General features: G+C 48.3%; 2 protein-coding genes across 2 annotated transcripts; one reads left to right on the forward strand and one right to left on the reverse strand.

Moving 5' to 3' along the window:
- Positions 1-1,486: 1,486 nt before the first annotated feature.
- Positions 1,487-4,610, forward strand: KCNJ11 (potassium inwardly rectifying channel subfamily J member 11). The gene has a single exon (XM_010964801.3). It carries the CDS (start codon positions 2,320-2,322, stop codon positions 3,496-3,498), a length of 1,179 nt encoding a protein of 392 aa, XP_010963103.1. The 5' UTR covers positions 1,487-2,319; the 3' UTR covers positions 3,499-4,610.
- A 3,495-nt stretch (positions 4,611-8,105) lies between these two features.
- Positions 8,106-17,137, reverse strand: NCR3LG1 (natural killer cell cytotoxicity receptor 3 ligand 1). Its single transcript, XM_045523829.2, has 5 exons — positions 14,652-17,137; positions 12,695-12,919; positions 11,574-11,894; positions 9,940-10,036; positions 8,106-9,115 (listed from the first exon to the last, which is right to left on the reverse strand). The coding sequence occupies exons 2-5, from the start codon at positions 12,714-12,716 to the stop codon at positions 9,082-9,084; spliced, it is 474 nt and encodes a 157-aa protein (XP_045379785.1). The 5' UTR covers positions 12,717-12,919; positions 14,652-17,137; the 3' UTR covers positions 8,106-9,081.
- Between the last annotated feature and the right edge of the window lie 108 nt (positions 17,138-17,245).

Raw genomic sequence — 17,245 nt, forward strand, 5'->3', positions numbered from 1 at the left:
TCTGTTCTACTCAGTGTCTATACTAGTTCTATACTTTGGGACACACAAAATAATTAGTCCATCCACCTTGAACCCCAGGATTTCTGCAGTAGTACCCAAATTCCCTGGGAAGGCTCTCCAGTGTTCTTCTTCTGATGGCTGAACAGTTGCAGTTGTTCCAGAAGTTTCCTGTGTAACTGTGTCTCCTTGAGCTCCCCACTCTGCTCATCCTGTTTTCCCCCTTCCCACGCTAAGCACTGCACCTCGGATAATATAGCCCAAGATCATTTTTACCATGAGTAGTAGTGTTCACTTTGCCTGAAGGTGGGTATCGGAGAAAAAGAGGAAAACTCAATATGAAAACTACATTCTGTCCCACTGTGGTCCACACTCCCACTGTCCCTATCTTTCCAGCCCCTACTTTAAGCCCTCACGCCGACAAATGAACACACATGGGTCTGGGGTTTCTCCATAAGGACTTGAGCCGAAGAGAGGGAGTGGGGCCATTACTGCTACAATAACAGAGATCTAGCAGGCTTTCTCTCCCACCTGAGGATTGGGGGGCAGACCTTGATCCCAAGCCACAGGGATGGGATGCCTGTGATAGAAACACCACTCATGTTCAGGCTAAGGGCTTAGGACCCCCAGTGCACAAATCAGCCCTAAAACAGCCCCTCAGACAGACCCAGGTGCTTCCCATTATCTATGATAGAAGAAATGAGGCTGTGGGTGAAGGAAGTGTAAAGCAAGGGCCAGCTCAAACCCTCTTTAAAAATGCAGGGGTGGGTTTGGGTATGGGGTCATGACTGAGAAGGTGCAACCACCCAGGGTTCTGGACTGCAGCATCTAGCATCCCCTGCAGTGGGCGTTAAACTATGTTTCTACACCTACTAAGATACATTTATTTTCCGTGGAGTTCATGGCTTGCATCAGATTCTCAAAGGATCCGTGACCCAGAAAAGATTAAAAGCATCTCCAAAGAGAAGAAGCGATCAGTTGAGAAGTCCTCGTGCCATCTCCCCCAGTCACCAGGTTGCTGACACAGCCTCTCGGTGCCTCCTTTCCTTGGGACCCCGCAAAGTCAAGTGCTGGGAGGTTGATATTGACCCAACTGAGGATGGGAAAATTGGGGGAGGGGAGCCAGGGTGATGAGGGTACCGGTTCCAAGACTAAGAGGGCGGGTGACGACTCCCTTCACGTCCCACCCCCGGCCCCGCTCCGCCCTAATTTTATAGCCTGTGGGCTGGAGAAACCTTTCGGTCCATCTGATTGGGCAAATTCCCAAGGCCAAACTGTGAGCCGGGAGGAAGAAGGCGGCGGAGAGGTGAATGGCGAGGGGCGGGACTTGCGCCTGTGCCCGCCCGCCCTCCAGCCCAGGAATAGGTCGGGCTCCCCCTGGCGGCCCCTGGCCCCCACTCCACGCCTCAGGAGCCCAGTGCCCTCAATCTTCCACCCCACCTAGCACAGGTCGGTATCCGCGGGCCAACTGACGGACAGACGGACAGGAGGGCGGCCCGCCGCCAGTGCCCGGGCAGCAGGAGGGGGAGGGGAGGCGACGACTGCGGCTTGAGGAGCAGGAGCAGGTGCTGCGGCGACAAGCGGGCGGGGCAAGGACGGAGCGACGGCTGGGGCGCGGCGCCGGCGTGCTTGCGGCGGCGGGGAGCCGGGAGGCCGGGACTCCGAGTGAGCCCCGCCAGGGCGCGCTGGGGGCGAGGGGATCTGGAGTGGAGCTGGGTGGGGTGGTGACTCTGGAGGGCGCAGGATCCCAAGGAGACAAGAGAGGACGAGAGCTGGAGGGGGTTTCGAAGAGCGGCGAAAGCTCTACAGGGCGTTGGGTAGGAAAGAGGGAGCATTCCTGGAGGTGAGACGGTATGAAACTGGAGCTTGGAGGGGAGCCTGGGGCAGAAATGGGCGAGATGAGAGACACAGTATGGGTTGTGTGAGGTCTGGTCAGTTGGTAAGACTCGGAGGTGTGACGTTCCCAGGTGGGAGAGGCAGGTTGAGAAGGAAGGCTGGGAGTGGAGAAGGGGTCCTAGGGAGATGTCCAGGGGTGGTCAGAGGGTGGAGGAGAGTTGAGCTGAAATCTAATGCCAAGTGAGGAACAGGCAGAGTGGGGGGTTCACTAGGCAGTGGGCAGGTGGGTTGAGGTGTGAGGCTGGTATAAAGAAGTGAAGCAGGGGCCAGGTGGATGTGGGGATGAGGCTGGTTGGGGAGGCATCTCAAAAGTGAGGCCAGCGCAGACTGAGGTTGGTCCCAGAGAAGGAATCCCACAGTAGGTCCTAAGCTTGGTCAGGGGGTTCCCCCCATGGGGGAAGCCTCTCCCTGGTGGTTGCTGGAGCCATGCTGTCCCGCAAGGGCATCATCCCTGAGGAGTATGTGCTGACAAGGCTAGCAGAAGACCCTGCAGAACCCCGGTACCATGCCCGTGAGCGGAAGGCCCGCTTCGTGTCCAAGAATGGCAACTGCAACGTGGCCCACAAGAACATCCGGGAGCAGGGCCGCTTTCTGCAGGACGTGTTTACCACCCTGGTGGACCTCAAGTGGCCATACACGCTGCTCATCTTCACCATGTCCTTCCTGTGCAGCTGGCTGCTCTTTGCCATGGTCTGGTGGCTCATTGCCTTCTCCCATGGTGACCTGGCCCCTAGCGAGGCCCCTGGCGACGGTGCCACTGTGCCCTGTGTCACCAGCATCCACTCCTTTTCATCTGCTTTCCTTTTCTCCATTGAGGTCCAGGTGACCATTGGTTTCGGCGGGCGCATGGTGACAGAGGAGTGCCCTCTGGCCATCTTGATCCTCATTGTGCAGAACATCGTGGGGCTCATGATCAATGCCATCATGCTGGGCTGCATCTTCATGAAGACTGCCCAGGCCCACCGGCGGGCCGAGACCCTCATCTTCAGCAAGCATGCAGTCATTGCCCTGCGCCATGGCCGCCTCTGTTTCATGCTGCGTGTGGGCGACCTCCGCAAGAGCATGATCATCAGCGCCACCATCCACATGCAGGTGGTGCGCAAGACCACCAGCCCTGAGGGCGAGGTGGTACCCCTCCACCAGGTGGACATCCCCATGGAGAACGGTGTGGGTGGCAATAGTATCTTCCTGGTGGCACCCCTCATCATTTACCACGTCATTGATGCCAACAGCCCGCTCTATGACCTGGCGCCCTGTGACCTGCACCACCATCAGGACCTTGAGATCATTGTCATCCTGGAAGGCGTGGTGGAAACCACGGGCATCACCACCCAGGCACGCACCTCGTACCTGGCCGATGAGATCCTGTGGGGCCAGCGCTTTGTACCCATCGTGACCGAGGAAGATGGCCGCTACTCCGTGGATTACTCCAAGTTTGGCAACACCATCAAAGTGCCCACGCCGCTCTGCACGGCCCGCCAACTTGATGAGGACCCAAGCCTGCTGGATGTCCTGACCCTTGCCCGTGGGCCCCTGCGCAAGCGCAGCATGGCTGTGGCCAAGGCCAAGCCCAAGTTCAGCATCTCTCCAGATTCCCTGTCTTGAGCCCTGCTCCCTTGGGCCCTCCTCCGCATGTGTGTGTGGGGCAGTGTGGCATGGTATGTAGAGCGGATGTGGTGTGGACCCCTTGGCCAGGCCCGGACCTGGTGTGATGCTAGGCCCTCCTCAGCTCTGCCTTCCTGCCTGCTGCTCGCCCAGGGTGTTACAAGGAACTTGTCACTACGCTATTTCTGGCCTCAGCGGGAGCCTGTACTGGGTTATTTTTGTCCCTGCTCCTCCCAGCCCCAAGTCAGGACTGGCTCATCTCCCTCCTGCTGCCCCAGGCTGGGGGAGCTGTGGGAAGTATCAGGTCCTAAAGCTGGGTCTCCATCTAGTCCTGGGCCCCCACAACCAACTGGCTGCAAGCTGGGCAGGTGGCTGGGGGAGAAGAGTCCCCAGATTGGAGGACTGCTGTTCTATGTCTGTGGCCCCAAGAGATGCCTGTGGTCAGGCTGCAGCCCGTACCTGGTCCCTGAAAAAAGCGATGGATGAAAGGGTGGGCCCAGCCTGTTGGGGAGGTCAGTCAGTGTGGGAGCACAGTCCAGCCGGCGGGTTGGAGGTGTGGAGCCTACACAGGCAGGCTGGGGCTGACAGGGCTCCCTTCCACCCGGCAGGCTCAAGCAGGAAGGACATGTCACCAGAAGATTCAGCTTGCTGAGCTCTGCTCAGGCACAGGGAAGGGGAGATGGGCCCCTGTGCCCCTCACCCTAAGGCTTCTTCACTGAGGGGCTCCCTGGGCTGCTCCCTTTCTGTCCCCTGCCCTGGGGAGCAGGAGTGGCTGGGGCAGACCCTGGAGTGCCAAGCTGAAAGAGGCTGAGGAGAGGCCAGGGGTCTGTGTCCACCACACTTGACAGGCCTCAGACCATACTCTGGTCCTGGCTCCCCACCCGTGGCTGCCACTCACTTGGTCCAGAAGCCATGGAAGGTCTTTGGGTTGCTAGAAAAGGAGATGCTGGAAAGCTCAGGATCGTGGGGTGTGGGCGAGATCCCCAAGGCAAAGAAGCCCTTGGTCCTGACAGGCCTGACCCCAAGCTGGACTCTTGGAGCAGTGCTGTGTGTACTTGCCCAGAATTTTGTCTTCTCCATTGTCAATAAAGCTTCTCCCTTCATGATCTCAACTCTGAACTCTTCTTGTTGGTGGGCAGGGAGGGCAGGGGCTGGCAGCTACCAGCCCACATTCCAGAGGTGCCATATTCCTGGGAGACCAGGAAAGGGACCTGGGGCTGGTCCTCTTCCCCTCATTCAGAGAGACTTTTCCTTTCTGCCTCAGGTAGCCCAGCCCTGCCAGCCTGTCTGACTATCTCTCCTGGGCACCCACCAGACTTATAGCCCTGGGCCCTGCTCCACTCCCAGGGATCTGCTGGAAGGCAAGGGAGCTCAGGGAGAGAGGTGGGGATGTCATGTGCATTAGTGTGGTGAATGGAGCATAAGCTCTCAAAATAACTGTCTGAGTTCCTATCCTGGCTCTAGCTCTAAGACCTTGGTCACATAACTTAATCTTTCTGTGCCTCAGTTGCCTCATCTATAAAGTGGGGATACTAATAGTACCTACCTCATAGAACTGTTGTGGGAGTAAGTGAAAAGCATATGTCAAATGCTTAAGTGCCTCGTTCTAAATAAGTGCTCAGTAAATGTTAACTCTTGTGACTGCTGTTGAATCAGCGACATGATGAGACAACTGAGCAAGCGAATGTTCAGAGAGAAGGTGCTATTATATGTCCCCTGGTGATGAATTTCTCTGCCTGGTCTTCCTTTCTACACAAGACCCCCTCCCAGCTCAGACCTTGATGACAGGAGACATGTAATATCCCGTTACCTGTGCTTTTTGTCTCCATCTCACCTGCAGTCCTTCTGCCACGCAGCCACCAGAGTGGTCTTATTAAAAGACATCATTCCCTCCCATGTCAAGTGCCTCCGGTTGTTCCCCATCAACTTCTGCTCAAGGCTAGGCCCATGATTTCAGGCTTGGTCAATGTTGTATGCAAGGAGGGGCTACTGAGGCTGCCAGAGGAGAGGGTGGTTGCACAGGGTCTTGGCCAGAGAACAGGGAGCTGTAAGGCTGGAAAGCAGGCCTTCCTACCTCTGAGCTTCTGCTTACGTTATTCCCTTTGCCTGGACTGCCCATTGCTGCCTGTTGAAATCCATAAAAATCCAGGTCAAATGATGCCTCTGTGAAGCCTTCCCTGATTCCTTTGGAAAGTGACGGTCCCCTCCCTACCTCTGTACTTGTGAGCATTCTCCTTTTGCCTGTGTTGATGTTTCTGTCTCCCATCCTCAAGTCCATGGCTCCTTGACGCCAGGGACTTTGCCTAATTCAGTACTGTGACTGGCACTGAGTAACTGTCAAGTGAATGAATGAATGAATGAATAAGTGATGGACAGTGTACAGGACAACAAGCCAGGGTCATTGCTGCAGTTTGAGGGCTTTGGTTGGATCAGTGAGAGTTTGTCCCAGGCTACTCCAGCGGCAGGACTGAAGGGCCAGAAGCTGCTGGCCCGGGCTCCAAGATGCTCCTTCCTTGCACTCACAGTCTCCCAACATTGATTCCCTTCCTTGCTGAGCTAACCTGTTTCTGGTTTAGAGGAAGAAGGGACAAGAAGCTACTCAGTCATCCCAGAGTTCTAGGGACAATGCTTGGCTCTTGGGTCTCAGCTTGGATGTCTTTAAAACCAGGGGCAGGGGCTTCGCTAATGAGGAGCCTCTGGGCAGCACCATCCTCCGGGCCCCATCCAGAGTAACCTTCCTTCACCCCCACATGTACCTTACGCACTGGTGACTGTGAACCAGCAGAACTGAGGTCCCAGCGCCACCTGCTGGCCACAGACAATACCTACTTGGTCCCAGAAAATCAGGGCTACTGGTCCTATGCTTTCAACTCTGAGAGACCCCAGCCTTAAGGCTTAGCTCGGGGAGGAGCTGAAAACCTCCAGGCATGGAGGGAGTGGCTGTATCAGACCTTCTGAGACCCCCCCTTGATGTTCTTGCCCACTGACAGTGCTCCCTCCAACTTGAGGCACCCACTCTTTAAGGCACTGGCCTAAACAGCACAAGGGAGCTCCCCTGAGCTCTGCTCAGCCCAGCAGAAACTGCTGTGAGAATTCTGTTTCTAACAAAAATAGGACAGCATTGGGCATCACATGAGAGCAGACAGAGCAGTCCAAGCTTGTCCACACCCTGTGCACAGAACTGGTCTCCTCCAGGCCCCTCCAAGAAGGAGAAGGGTATATCCCATGTCACTGTGGTCCAGTGCTGAGGGAGGCACTGTTCTCTGAGTTTACAGATGAGGAAATGGGATTAGAAGTAGTGTTAACTCACCAAGATCTCACGGCTAGTAAGTGGCCAGCCCAAGATTTGGGCCCAAGTCTGTCTCCTGCCAAAGCCCTGCTCCTTACTCGCTGCTGCATGGTCCCAGTGACCTGAGTGTCACCTTTTACTAGGAGTGCCACCTTGCTCTCAAGTGTCAAATACACCACTGGGGGACAGATGTCTCTAGACCAAGAACAAGAGGAAAGTGTAACTCAGGAAGATAACAGATTTGAGATTGACGGCACGCTCAGCTATGGTAAGTGACAGCATGGATCACGTCAAAAACACCAAGGTAGCCAGAGGTACCTCACCATGTGTATGATGAACCCTCCATCTTCTGCCTTCTTGCAAGAGGACTGGTGTCCTTACCTTCCAGGCTACTGTCCCCATGCCAGTGAGTTAGTAGTGTAGACTGATGGGGCACATCTGCCACTCCTGTCTGTCCCCAACTCACACCAGGTGGTGTGACATTCATCCTGGGCCTCAGTCCTGAGCTCAACAGGGGAGGGAAGCCAAGCCACCCTCTTCCGGTAGTGAAACGGAATTGCCAGTCTGGAAAAACAAGCCCATTAGCCATACCGGAAACCTGCTCAGGCCTAGTAATGCCCATGGATTTGGCATCTCCAGCCAGTCACCACGTAGCCCACATGCGGCCCACAAAGATGACCCTCTGGCCTCTCTGCCGGGGAAGACTCACCCAGCTCCTACAGAACTCACTCTTCTCAGGTAAGCATCCTCCCAGCTTTGTTCTGCTCTCAAGTTCCTCTGTAACATCTTTTCTTAGGGAGAACTTTCCTGGGGAGCTTGCTGCAAGAAGCAGAGCAGCCCTGGCTCCCCTCATACTTCTGTGCTCACCTCTGAGGTCTCCCCAGGTCCAGTGTCAGACCCTTTATTGTACCAAGACTTTGGGGAAGAAGACATGCATGCTGCTGACCCCTGACTGGGGCAGGCCTGACGAACAACAGATCTGTTTCAACTTGTAAAGAGTTGGGGAAAGGCCGAACAATGGGATTAAAGTCAGAACTGGGTTCCAGAGAGTGGGTCTGCTGCACTAGAATCTAGATTACTGGTATCCTCTCTGCCAGGTCCACCTGCTTGGGGCATTGCATATTTTCATGGGAAGAGAAGCAAGCGTTACCTACACCGTACTCTTTTTCCATTTGGGGCAGGCCCAACTCTGGAGTGATGTGAAAGGCAGGCCACCTAGACTGGCCAACTTGCGTATAGGAGTGTGAACTTCTATCTTTCGCCCACCCTTAGGTCCTTCCAGGCACTGATGCCAATGAATGGAGCAGTGAAACAAAGCGCATATGCAACTACAGTTTATTATGTAGCCCTGCCTCTGTGTACTCTTTACTGCATTTGATCAGTTTTTCTCATAATGCCATCATAACTGGGGAAGGGAAGATACTCCAGGGTAAACCAGAGAGAAGTAAATGTGTACAGTTCTGACTGAAGCTTTGACGCAGGTCTGGTATCTGTGAAGGGAGGAAGAAGGGGTGACTGGGTAGCAAGAGTCTCAGATGACAGGGTTTCTCCAAGAAAGTCTCAGCCACCAAAGGGAACAACAGGGAACTCCGAAGATTCCTGCCATGCTCAGCCATTGGCTAGCCAGGGAGAGCATGGCATAAGCTCGAAAACTACAGCAGATCCCTGAGATGCCACAGCTGGAACACGGTGGCTGAGTACACTCTTCACAGCAGGCTGTCTCTTGAAGAAGGTCTCAGCAGCACATCTCTGTGGCTTTTGGGTCAAAATGCAACTTCCTGAGGAGCTGTATCAGTCAGCTTTTACTGTGTAACAAGCCACCCTATAAAGCAGTGGCTTTGAAAGAATAACTAATTTCTCATGCATTTAAGAGTTGGTTCTGTTGGCGCTGACGATGATCTTAGCTAGATTTACTTCTATGTCTGGTGGCTGTCATCTGATCTAGACTGGCCTCTGCTAGAGCATCTAGCTCCAGCTTCTGGTGTCTCTCATCCTCCAGCAGGCTAGCTTGGGCAAGTGTCCTCCTCTCACAAATATCAGAAGCACAAAAGAAAGCAAATGGAAATACACAAGGCCTCTTAAGGTGTAGGCTTGGAAATGGCACACTCACTTCTGTCTCATTGTATTGGCCAGAGCAAGTCACACTGCCCCAAGTTTAAGGGGCAGCCCATGATTGGAGGACACCAAAAAATTACATGACAAAGGACATGGACATAGGGAAGGGTGAAGGATTGAAGCCATCACTGCAAACCGCCACAGAATCCAGGCTGGTGGTGAAGGCTTTTGTCTCTTCTTCAAAAAGTATCAAAAAGAGTGTCCGTCCGGTACCTTAGATATCAGAAGCCAGAGGAAGGCAAGATATATGAGAACATTAACCAATATCACACGAAACATTTGAAAACCATTTTATATCTAGTTTTCTCATTGGTGTAGGGCCAATTAGGAGAATAAGACCCATGAATCAGTTGGCCACGTTTAGACAAACAGCCTTTTTTCTTGATGGATGGATTGTTCTACTTCTCCTAAAGCATTTATGAGATGTATTAGCTACTGCACAGCTTCTGCCTTGGCAGGCCCATAAATAACTGGGGGCAACTTTATTATCTAGAACAATTTAACCAACACATTTTCACTGGTCTCAACAACAGCTTATGTTGTTTTATTTGCTATTTGGGCCATAGGGATAAACATGTTTGGAAACATGTTTTAGTTTGGAAATACCCTCACTAGGGTTAGAGATTCTTGGTTAAACCAGTAAAATCTGGGGGGTAAGTGATCCCATTGAGCTATTAACAAAATATGAGCAACTGGGGGAAGGACTTGCCCTCTCTGAGCCATGGCTTCTGTATGTGAGAACAACAGTGCAGCCCGTGCAGGATTCACAGGCCTGGTGTGAACTAATGAGGTCTGGTTTGATTTCCCGTGAGACTTGTTTATTACGAGGAGGCAGAGGGGTTTTACATTGCATCTCCCCAGAGTCACAGGCCACCACACCGAGACCAGATGAGAAAGTTCTTCCCCAACATGTCAGAAAAAGCAACATACCACCAGAATACTTAGAATACTCCCCAACACCATGCATTAGCCATGCTCCCTGAACCCCCAGAGTCAACTCCAAAACACAAGGCTAAACTTTGTTTTGGAGACCTTACCTTTTACAAAGAAAAACTAACATTAATATGATTAGCACAATAAATAACAATCCAATGCATAACCCAACAATCTTCAAGTCAGTTTTCTTCTCAGATTCTGCAGAGAGAAAGAAGAGGAGAACATTAGGAGGAAACCTACTGGCAGGGGCCAAAGACACCACATGACTGCTTCCAGGATCTGTGAGGTTGCATGTCATCTTCCCTGTCAGAGATAGAACTGCCAACCTTGTGCCACACGTCTTGATATCCTCCAACCTATCACATACACCTCCGCACATCAAAGTGTGCCAGCATGTGTCAGAAATACACTGCAATATCAAACACCACATGCCACATACTCATGCCACACATGTGTTCAAAGCTTCCATGCTACTGCTCCATCCTATGTCACTTATATACTGCTATAGGTTAAGTATCTGTCTCCCTGCCAAAATTCATATGTTGAAGTGCTAATGCCCGAGGTGATGGTATTAGGAGGTGGGGCTTTGGGGTGATTAGGTCATGAGGGTGGAGCCCTCATGAGTGAGATTAGTGCCTTATAAATGAAGCCTTCAAGAGATCCCTCATTCCTTCCACCATGTGAAGTCACAGTGAGAAGTCTGAAACCTCGAAGAGGCTCTCACCTAACCATGCTGCTGTACTGATCTCAGAAGTCCAGCCTCCAGAACTGTGAGAAATAATGTTCTATGTATAAACCACCCTGTCCATGGCAATTTGGTAGAGCAGCATAAGATGTATACATATCACCCAGACAAATCCCTTATACCATACACACAAAGTATATTTCATCTTCATATTCCCCATGCCCTGCACATGCTACACATCCCTTCTCACACCACTCACGTAAGCCCTGGCTCTTACTTCCAAGAAAAATTTTTCTCTCCCTTCAGGACCATCCCAAGCCCCATCTGGCATACCCAGACCACATGCCACAGGGCCACTAGTCAGCTTCTGCCTTCCTTACCTCTCTCAGCTCCAGGAAGATGCATTGGACAAGCAGAGTCATCTCTACCCAGGACCAGCGCCATGACCATGGAAGCCAGGATATAAGCTCCCTGAACCCCACCCCACCAGCAGGAGGGGTTCTGTAGTGAGTTGTATTACCCTAAGCTAAGGATCCAGCATGCCTGGGGAAAGCCCTGGATATCTGCAGGACCACCCTATGATGGCCTCCTCATCTTGGGCACAGAACTACAGATTCAGCCTCTATCAGCCAACAGTTTGCAGTGGACTTGGAGCCTAATCAGAAGAGTTGCTGGCAGGGCTGGGGCCCTGGCCCCCAATAGACCCTTATCCTCAGGGGACATGGACAGGATCTTGTCCCCTTTCTCTGCGCAGCTGGCAAACTTTCCACTCCAAGCCATGTAGACCACCCGGAACACTTAGGTGGCCATGAGCTAACAAGTAGCCTGTTTCTCCTTGAGGATTATTGCCGCCACTCTCTACCTATTAGACCCTCTACCTTGGCTTAGTGCCCTTGTCTGGCCGCTGACTTGGGGGCTGAGCTAAACCAGACAAAGCTTTCTCTCCTTCCCCATTGGCCCCCATCTGCCCCTAAACTGCCTGGGAACCCACGTTTTATGTTATACCTCCTCAAGATGAAGAGTAGGGGAAACGTCCAGGAGGATGCTTACCTGTCAGAGGCAGGGTAAGGTTGAAACTCTGGCCCGTGAGCAAGGATACATGCCATACCACGCACTGGTAGCTGGTCACACTGTCTTCCAGAGCGGGCCTCAGGCTCAAGTAGCTGGTAACATTAAATGTACCATCCTCATTCTTGACGGTGGGACCAGTAATGATGCCCTCAGAAACTTCTTGGTACTGAAGATCCTTTTGGGTCCACCTTTTCCACATTATGTTAATGTTCTCTGGATAAAACCCAGTTGACTTACACAAAATATGTCTATCTTCATTATCTTTCACCTTCTCCAGAAACAAGCTGCTGACTGGGTGAGCTGCCAGGGGAGAGAAATCATGTCTAGAAGTCATAACAGGAAGTCAATTCTATCCTCATAACAGGAAAAAATGCTGAGCTGAACAAACTGCAGATCAACAGCTTTTCTTAGAGCCTTCAGAGAACTGAGGTGACAAGGCAAACCGCCACCCTAAAAACTAGAGAGACAGGCCGATTGAGAGAACCACAGCCGAGATCACATAACCTTAAGCAGAAGGTACTAGAGCCATACACTGGCAGACGCATTTACACAGTAACTCTAAAAATTGCTAAAGGATGAGTGGGGATTAGATTGAGAGCAAAAAAACTCGTGGAGTCCCAGTCTTACGGGCGGGCCACAACACTACCATGAGTTTCACCTCCCGGAACCCCACTAGGCTCTCACTATGAACATCCAAGAAAAATCCCCTCCTGTTCTGAGCTTAGGGGAGAGGAAAAGTACCATTAAAAAATACACCCAGTGTGTTCTCCATAACGAAGGATGCTCTCAAGGGAAAAGACTTTGCCAGAGTCTTATCTGACCTGGGATAGGGATGAGGAGCCAACTCCAGCCCCCCGAGTCTTCCTGTCTCACCTAGGAAAAGCTAAATTTATACTTCCAGGATGCTTCAGTCAAAATGTCTGGAGGCAGCCCTTAATTTCTCATCCCCTTGCTAATCAAAAAGTGGCTTGTGACTTCTCCAAGCAAAACTTAAAATGCTCAGTGATCGAGTTTTACCACCTGGAGACCAGTTTTAAAATCAATTTAACTGCAAAGTGCAGAACACAAGTGGCATTTGCTATTGTTACGAACTCACATACCTCTTTCTCCATCATCTTGCATTCTAGTAGTCTGATTGATCCTATTTGAATTTTTTCCTCACATCATTAAAAAGAGTGTAATCTACAGAAAACCAACAGGAAGACCTGGACTCAAATGCCAGTTACGCCATTTGCAGACTGCGGGACAGTGGGCATGCATGAAGATGATGACGCTTGTCATCGAACTCTGCCTCTTTTTCAATTTCTTCTTGATTTACTGCACAGCTACAAAACAAAAATTAAGTGTTGGTCACTAACTACAACTAGACTTGTCAATATTTCTCCCTAAAGAAAATACATTTCTCACTCCCTCTTTTATTAGTTAGGCTATCTTAAAAGTCACATCACAAATATTAACATTTTCTTTATATTTTTCCTCATGTGAAAAATAGATTGGAATTTAGGCTTATGGTAATACAAATCTGTTAAATTAGCATTAAATAAATGCCGTTGTAAACAAATCTTGGTTAAAAAAAAGTAGAGCCATCTCCCAAAGGATTTTTTACCACTACTTCTAAATTGCAGTTTCTTTTAGTAAGAGTGAAATATTCTAGAGGACCATTGTCTTTTAAAATATAATTTTAATTATATATACCTAAGTATTCTATAAAATATACATGCTTCATGAAAATTTATACGTGAAACAAAACTCCAAATTCCAAATACATACCACTAAGTCAGCTAAACCAAAGACTACCTAATATCTAAAGAAATATGAAGAATGGGATAAATCAACAACAGGACTGGTACTTTCTAACAGAGCTGGAAAGAATACTATTAGCAACTCTTGAAGAAAAAATGAAGGGGGAGGATATACCTCAAGTGGTAGAGTGCACGCCTAGCATTTACAAGGTCCTGGGTTCAATCTCCAGTACCTCCTTTAAAAATAAATTAATAAACCTAATTACCTCCCCCTTCAAAAAAAAAAAAAGCAGTTTTGGGGGAGGGTATAGCTCAAGTGGTAGAGCACATGCTTAGCATGCACGAGGTCCTGGGTTCAATCCCTGGTACCTCCCCTAAAAGTAAGTAAATAAATAGATCTCCCCCTACAAAAAAAAATAAAGGAAAGAAACAATGGTCACTTGGAAATGCCCAACACTCATAAATACTGGAATTTCTTATGTCCATATATAATCTTAGGGTAACAATTCTTTTTTCTTAATAATATAAATTATAATAATTTGCTGGAAGCTGTGAGGTATGTCTACATTAATATCCATTATTTACTCATGTCAGAAAAGCATTTTAAAAATTTCTCTAAGTTCTCCTACAATTATTTTTTTCTTTAATTGAATATATTTGATACATAACACTGTGTAAATTTAAGGTATAAAATGTGTTACTTTGATGCGTTTAATATATTGTAATACGACTGCTGTTGCAGTGATACTGTCACATTACATTAATTGTGGTACAATACTGTTGTCTCCAATTACTTTCTGATTTAACCCCAGTCCACTATCTAAAAAAGTTTATCTCAGGTAAATCCCTGTCTTATCACAATACCAGTTACAGATAGAGACAACAAAAGGATATTCTAGACCATTTAAAAATATTTCCTACAGTTTAAACAAAGAGATAGGAATTCTCCATCTCTATAGAAATATACTCTGCTGAGTGATTTTTGTGGGTTTTTTAAACTGTATATAAGCAGAACTCTTTTAGCTTGCTATATTTAACTTTGGGATCCATGATTTAAGGAAAAAAATCTGAAGTGTTTGAAGCAGTATGCCATGATTATTTTAAAATTTGTAAAAGCAGAACTAAGAGTTTTAAAAATTATTATTGTTAAGAGAAACAATGTAAAATTTTGAGGTATTACAGTAGATTGGTTCATTCAATAGCTTTAAACATGCAATCCTGCAATAGAGGGGTAGGAAATTTAAGCATTATTTCCCAGCCTCCCTTGCAGCTAGGGTCCCAGATATGATTGGTCCAAATAATCAGATGCACTCACTTGAAACTTGTACTCAGAACCAAGTAACATGGGGAGAGAAGCAGGACATGAAGTATCCATTTTTGCTGACCCAAAGAACGGCCAAAGTGGTGTGGTTCTGGAGCTGGCAACTGTTCAGTGGTTTCCTAATCCAGGGTGTAGCTTCCTGATCTGGCAGGCAGATTCTTGATTGTTCCAAAAGCAGCAGCTTCTGTGGCAGCCCACTCTTGTGATGCAGTTCCTAGAAGTTCAGCCTAAGTTCTGTTTTTCTAGCCCTCCCAAAGATGCCATGAGCCGTCTATTCCCCCTAACAATCCCATTCTGTTTAATAGCTAAAGAAGGTTCCATTACCTACAACCAAGAATCTTAACCTGTAGCAACTAAATTTGGTAGCTAGGAGTAATGTGTAGCAACTAAAATGATCTTAAAAATGGAATTGGCTTGGTGGAGGAGGTAGGGCTTTGGGCAGTGATACCGCATGCCAACTGAGGTTAAGGTTTCAGAGAAAGAGGTGGTAGAACTTCAGAATGCTAGCATGTGTGGGCTGTATCTTGCCTCTTTCAGCAAAGTCCTGCAAGAGAGATGTGACTCTGGCTAGGGTGAACAGGTCTGCAGAGATGGAAAGGAATACAGCTTTGCTAAGGGAACTGCTCTCTATCTACCAAATAAATTCACACAGTCCCAAATCTGGAGCTCTGAAGAATTGAAGAAGTCAACTACTTCACTCTAAACTGAAACAGTTATAAGTAAAGGTTCTGAGGAAAGTGCCAAAGCTTTCACAACCTTTCCAAGAAACTTCCTTTAAGAATTTTCTGCCAAGTAACGAGAGCCATCCTAAAGAAAAAAAATCAGATTAAGATGATTGTCATCCCCATCCAAGCCTATAGTTTAAAACGATCCCAGGTAGGCACCATTCACTTAAGACCTAAGTGGAGAAAAAGAACACAGAGGCCAGCAAGTAAAAGATGAGGTTCATTGTCAAGAACTATGTCTTACAAGATCTTTGTGGTTTCTCACGGTAACAATCGAAGAAAACAGACCAGAAACATACTAAGACAGGGAACTGTCTTGCCAAAAAGCAGAACAAAACAAAAACAAAAACCCTAAACCTGGCCTCAAACAGCCTGTGACTATCTGTTACATTTCCCAAGGCCCCAGAGCCAAACCAACAGGAAGTGAAGTGCAAAGGCTGTTCAGCCACTAAGAAGGGGACACTTTCCAATGCCCACTTGTGTCCTTGAAGATTAATGGACAATAAAAACTTCCTAGAGGGCAATGCCAAAGGCCCCTGAGGACATCAGAAAAAGGAGTTCCTCCCAGAAAGATGCATCAGGGGTGGCCTGATGGAAAAATGAAAGAATGTATTTCTGGACGGAGCAGAGAGACCTTGCTATTTCTGCCGAGCAGTATATTTTAAATTGTTAGAGACAGATGCCTGGTACGTTTTCTGTTTTTCCCTCTTGTAAAAGGTTGATTTTATTGCAGTTATCCCGTACCAAATTATGCATACGTTGCTCGTGGGGCGGACATGCTGCTCTTTAGTTTTTAGATGGCCAGAACATAAGAAACCACATCTTGACCGGTTGGACGGGACTATACTCATATATCATGGGCTTTGAGCTACACGCAATAATGGATTGGGTTTTGGTGGTTTCCTTTTTGGGGTGGGGGAAATGAGCATTTTCTATGTTTCAGAAGAATGTACATAGATATTTAGGTAGCCAAAAGGCTGTTTAAGTTAAAACTATAAGTTGCCTACCAAACATTCCTTCTTCCCTTCTTAAAAGAAATTCTTCCTTAGTTAAAGAATCCTAACTTTTAGCTGGTGCCATTGCTACATGGATTTCTCAGCTTCCCTAGCAGCTGGATGGCCATATGCCACCATCCTGGCCAATGAGATGCAAATTCAAATGCTGTGTGGTTCTCTGGGAAAGCTGCATCAGCTGGAGGAAGTTGCTTTTGTTGCCTTTCCCCACTGCCTGCAAAAGTCATCTTGGACACTGAGAATGAAGTAAAACTTGAGGATGAAAACCATGCACTGAGGAGAGCAGAGCAGAAAGTCAGGCACCTAGACATCACCTATTTCCAGGTTTCTTTTATGTAAAAGGCAAAAACTATTTAGTTTAAACCACTGTTATCTTTGGTTTTTCTGTTACATGTAGCAAAACCTGATCTTAAATGATGGAGTTTGAAGCAAAAATATGAATGAAAAATGACCTGAAGTGATACAGCAAAAGCTATTCAGTAGAAGAATTTCTCACAGGTAAGGTTGCTGAAAGTAGAAAAAAGTTTCTAAGAAACACCAAGGAATACTATGGTCTTCTCAGGAGAAGAATTATCAATATCAAAGAGACATTTATTGAGCTAGGGTATGATAAGCACCCATAAAAGAGTATCTTTATGAGTAGGTGAGAGCAATTTATTCTAAAAGCAATGGATGGAGCTTCTCACTTAAATAGTTACTGACAGTTTGATTAAATTATGGGCATAAGGCCACTTATTTAAATCACTAAGGAGAACTAAATCACTAAAGAAAGAAAAAAGAAGGGAGGTATGAAAATGAGAGCAGATACTGAGTTTGTTTCCTTCCTGGTTCTGGTAGACTTCAATCTTTA

Source organism: Camelus bactrianus, chromosome 10 (genome assembly GCF_048773025.1).
Source record: "Camelus bactrianus isolate YW-2024 breed Bactrian camel chromosome 10, ASM4877302v1, whole genome shotgun sequence".
Classification (NCBI taxonomy): Eukaryota; Metazoa; Chordata; class Mammalia; order Artiodactyla; family Camelidae; genus Camelus; species Camelus bactrianus.